Source organism: Pinus tabuliformis, chromosome 6 (assembly GCF_031772625.1).
Source record: "Pinus tabuliformis cultivar Carrire ecotype Pingquan chromosome 6, CPIR1, whole genome shotgun sequence".
Classification (NCBI taxonomy): Eukaryota; Viridiplantae; Streptophyta; class Pinopsida; order Pinales; family Pinaceae; genus Pinus; species Pinus tabuliformis.
The window spans coordinates 127,783,277-127,788,184 of record NC_142292.1 but is presented as its reverse complement, the minus strand read 5'-3'; the positions used below and the strand labels follow the sequence as shown (position 1 = coordinate 127,788,184).

The window sequence follows — 4,908 nt, the reverse complement described above, 5'->3', positions numbered from 1 at the left end:
AGGCTTCTCTCCAAGCTTTTTGAGCATAGGAATAAAATCTTAAATCAAACTAAATAATTTGTTTCTTTAGGTCCGATAGACCAAAGTTTGGTCTCAGTGGAAGTTAGCCATCATCATCATCATTATAATAAAGTCTGTTTATATACTAAAATATCCATGATAAAATAGAGGAGATTTTTTTATTTTTTTTTTCATGTGGTATTGATAAGCCATAATATTATAATAAAGTCGGTTTATATATTAAAATATCCATGATAAAATAGAGGAGAATCTAATATACTTGCATGTCTTTTTACAATGTATATATATTATTATTTTTATCATTAATGATAATTATTATTATTTTAATAAAAGTTATAATTTAGTTAATTTTTATGATTTTTGTTAATTTTAGCAATTTGAGATACATGATGAAGTGTTTGAATGTTTATTATTGTTTGATGCTTATTATGGATTGATGCTCATAATGAGCATCAAAACATTTATTTCATAATACATCTCACTTTGCTAAAATTACAAAAATCATAAAAACTAAGTGAATTATAACTTTATTGTTGTTATTATTAATTATAAAAAAAATTATATGTAAGTCAAAAATATATATATTTGAAAGAACATGGAAAAAAGATTCTTATCTATAAAGATTTACTCTCACTTTACAATAAATTTTTTTAATATGCCAATAGACTTTGTTACAATACCATAAACCAATATCATAACTTATCAATACCACATGTCCAAAAAATCAAAACTCACTTCATAATATATTTATTCATATAACTTTTTTTTAATTAAGGAATGTGATTATATATATATATAACTACTCTGTACTCCATATTTCATTTTGTGTATTCTATTAAAAACTAGATGACGAGTACAGCGTGTACCGAGTTACAAACAGAGAGTCAACGAACAATAATGGTGTCGTGACGATGACGGCTGCAGTTGGGTCAACTTGAAGTCCATAAAGGAAAGTATCACGAAATTAAGGGTGGGTGGGCAACTTGCCAGGATGATGCATTATATTTACCACAATTGGAAATGAAAGAGATTGCTTTATAATCCCCACTTTCTTTCGCCAGTGGTAAACGGAAACGACTGCTTTATGTTCCTCACTCCCTTCGCAGTCGATTGAAATGAAAATGAATCCATATCAATGTGAAGATTGGGCAGAGAGCGCGATGGAGATTAGAGCAGGGGAAAGCACCAATATGTTGGAGTTCATTCGTCACCATTTGCTGGATGATGTGGAGGACGATTTAGATATTAAAGATGTAGTGGATCACGCACCACAAAATTGCACATCATCATCTTCAGCATCCATTTCCCCAGCAGTCATCACCAGCGCCACCTGGAATTATATCCACGCAACTGCAACTGCAACTGCAACTGCCACCGCCGGCGGCTCGTGCAAAAATTGTGGCAGTAGATCCACATCAGAAGACAATCACAATGAACTCACACAACACTTTTCTTCTGCTTCTTCTCTATCCGCAGTTATAAAAAGAGCAGAGGCCGTAAATGTGAAGGTAGAGACACAGCCACAGGAAGAGCAGAGTGGAGAGAAGAAGCAGATGAGCGGAGCTAGGCACTACAGAGGAGTCCGGCAGCGGCCGTGGGGTAAATTCGCAGCTGAAATCAGAGACCCCGCCAAGAAGGGGACCAGAGTTTGGCTCGGGACTTTCATCACCGCTGAAGAGGCTGCTCTCGCATATGACCGCGCCGCCTTCAGAATGCGCGGAGCCAGGGCTCTCGTTAACTTCCCCCTCGCTCTCAATTCCAGTACAGAAAATGAATCGGCCGTAGGTCACATGGCGCACAAGAGGAAGAGAGGCAAAGAAGAAACGGCTGAGGGCGGGGCGGCTTGTAGTCGTAGGAGCCGCGGAAATGGAAGCGGAAGCTGAAGCTCCGGGAATGGATTAGCATCGATAAATTTAATCATTTTATTAATAATATGATTAAGAAATTGTAGGGTTGAGAATGGAGACTGAAGTGGCAATATCCAACAATCTTCTGAAAATGCATTTCCCATATTTACATTGTACTCTGAATTCCATTGAATTGTACCCTGATTTCCAATATCAAAATTGAATTGTACTCTGAATTCCGTTGTTTACATTGCATGATTGTAGTGAAAAGGTCAGATTATAATTTTAATGAGTATTAAGTATTGTAATACAATGTTTAACGATAAATATCATTAAGACTCAGAGTGCTCTTGGTTTTGGGGAATGATGATGACTTCTAGCCAGTGGCATTAAAGCGGTGTTGCCAAAAATAATGTTGAGAGACAATAGGTTGCTGCGTCATGCTCGTGAACGTGACAGCCCATACATGACAGGTCCCATGCCTGGGTTTTGTCCTTCCTCTCCTACACACCTGGAATTTGAATTTTTCCTCTTTTGGCAAAAATATTTGTAACGGTGATTTTGATGCGTGAGTATTTAAGCCGACCCTAATAATTTATAATGAGCGATTTAAATTCGAATGAATAGTTAGATAAACATATATATAAAGATAGAAAAAGATTAGAATAGTGACATATTTTAGTTGAACGATGTTGTATACATTTCATAAATAATTTTTAGCCGTTGTAAAATTACATTCATAAATTTTTATGTTCAATTTTTTTTCTTCTAAATATAATAAATATAGCTACTTACAAACTTGTTTCATATTCACCCGGGTAAAGATTTGTATTATAAATATAGCTGCCTACTAAACAAGAAAAACAAATAAACACATCCACAAAACATAATTTGAAATTCCATACCGGCTCGGGAACATGAAATGGTGATACAATCAGGGGTATGTGTAACATATCATAATGATTGGTGTTGGATGCATTTTTGGGAACATCAAACAATAATACAATCAGGGTATGCGTAACATATCATAATGATTAATGTTGGGTGCATGGAAAAGAACCAGATGCATTTTGCGAGGAAAAGAAAAAAATAATATAGAACGTGCATGTTTATTTATGTAATCTTTTGTATAATTTATTTTCTTTAGTTTCTTATATATGTAATTACGATATATACGATATTTGTTTGATGTATGTTAAATATTCAGGCATAATTTTGATCAGGAATGTGGGATAGTTTTAACATTAAATGAGAAAAAAATATATTTATTATTAAAATATTATTCAAATTGTGTAAATTATTAAAATATTGTTATCTAGATTAAATTAAATTTGAATACTTCTCAAGTATATTCTTTTTTCTTTTTTTAATAAATTTAAATTCAATAAAAAATAAGCCATATGTAAATTAATACAAACTAATTAATTCATTCCTATAAAATATTTGATGATGATGATGATGATGATGATGATGATGATGGTGGTGGTGGTGGTGGTGGTGGTGGTGGTGGTGGTTAACATCCATTGAGACCAAATAATGATCTATCGGACCTAAAAAGACAAATTATTTATTTTGATTTAAGATTTTATTCCTATGCTCAAAAAGCTTTGAGAGAAGCCTCCCGAGTTCACTATAATTTTGGCATTGTAAAAGGCTAGGAAGGTCAGTATTGTAACAAAGGTTGTGAAATTGACATCTAATGTGGTTGTATGCAGGGCACTCTAAGAGGAAGTGGTTTTCATCCTCAATGCTCCTATTCTCACAAATATGGCAGATCCTTTCCATCCATGGCGTTTTAGGAACTGCCCAACGGCCAGTTTCACTATGGAGCTCATGAGAATTCGTTCTAATCTTTGCTATATTAATTTTCTTCTTTGAGCTAGTTAAAATAGAGAGATACTTTTGATCTTCAAGGGTGGGGTTGATGACCTTCTTAAAATAACTTAATTTTCTTTTAGACGCTAAGTCTTTCTCACACCACAATTTTTCTTTGAACTTAGAAGTAACAATATCTTTAATGTTATTTATGTTTTGCAAAGCATCATTCTCATTGATCTCCCAATAGTTTAACGAGGCCCTTGTGTCCTTATGCCATCCTCGGTTAAGCCTTAGGTGGTTTTGGCTGGAATTTAAAGCTAGCTTAGGAAGTCTATGATTGTCTATGTTATTGAGCTTATGCTTGTATAACAGAAACCTGAGCATAGCTAGGCTCTCAATAGGAGAAAGACCTGCTTCTATAAGGAGAATAGGATAGGGTGTATTACTTTTAATTTTCAGGTTATAAGTTATAAAACGCTTCTGGATTTGCTCAATCTTTCTCCATGATTCTCTGGAGATGCTGCAGCCCCAAACTTCACAGCCATATAAGATAACAGGAGTGACTAAAGTTTCAAAGAGGAACTTCTTTTTATCCCACATTACGAGGTTTGCTGTTTTACAATTATTTTCAAGACCAAAATAAGCTTTCCATCCCCCATTGATCCTTTTCTCAATGCTATGGTTCCAGTTGCGCTTGTGATGGATATCAATTCCTAGGTACTTGTAAGAATACACTTCCTCCAAGTTATTATTGTCATACATAAAATTAGCGCAAGTGTCCTTCTTGGATTTGATAATCATAACTTTTGTTTTGTCAGTGTTAACAGTCATACCCATGGTAGAGCAGAAATCCTTAAGAAGCTTGAGTTGCTTATCAAGATCAGAAGGGCACCTTGCCAAAAGAACAATATCGTCAGCATAGAGAAGAAGGATAACGACTATCCCAGCTAAGATTGTGCCACCACATCCTGCTTCTTCTAAATAACCTTCGAGCTTATCGATGTAAATGCCAAATAGGGTAGGGGAGAGGGGGCAACCTTGTTTAACTCCGATGTTACACTTAATATCTTTTGACCACCCCTCATTGTTCTTTAGCTTGGAAATTACATTCTCGTATATCCTTATAGCAGCAGCTCTCAACTCAAGAGGAACCTTTAGCTCTTCTAACCTATTCCAAAGGTTGTATCTAGGAACCGTATCGAAAGCCTTTCTAAAGTCTACA

General features: G+C 34.8%; 1 protein-coding gene across 1 annotated transcript; it reads left to right on the top strand.

Annotated features, from left to right (window-relative positions):
• Positions 1–1,070: 1,070 nt before the first annotated feature.
• LOC149257684 (uncharacterized) lies at positions 1,071–2,147 on the top strand. Its single transcript, XM_089370040.1, has one exon. The coding sequence runs from the start codon at positions 1,137–1,139 to the stop codon at positions 1,902–1,904; it is 768 nt and encodes a 255-aa protein (XP_089226166.1). The 5' UTR covers positions 1,071–1,136; the 3' UTR covers positions 1,905–2,147.
• Positions 2,148–4,908: the final 2,761 nt, after the last annotated feature.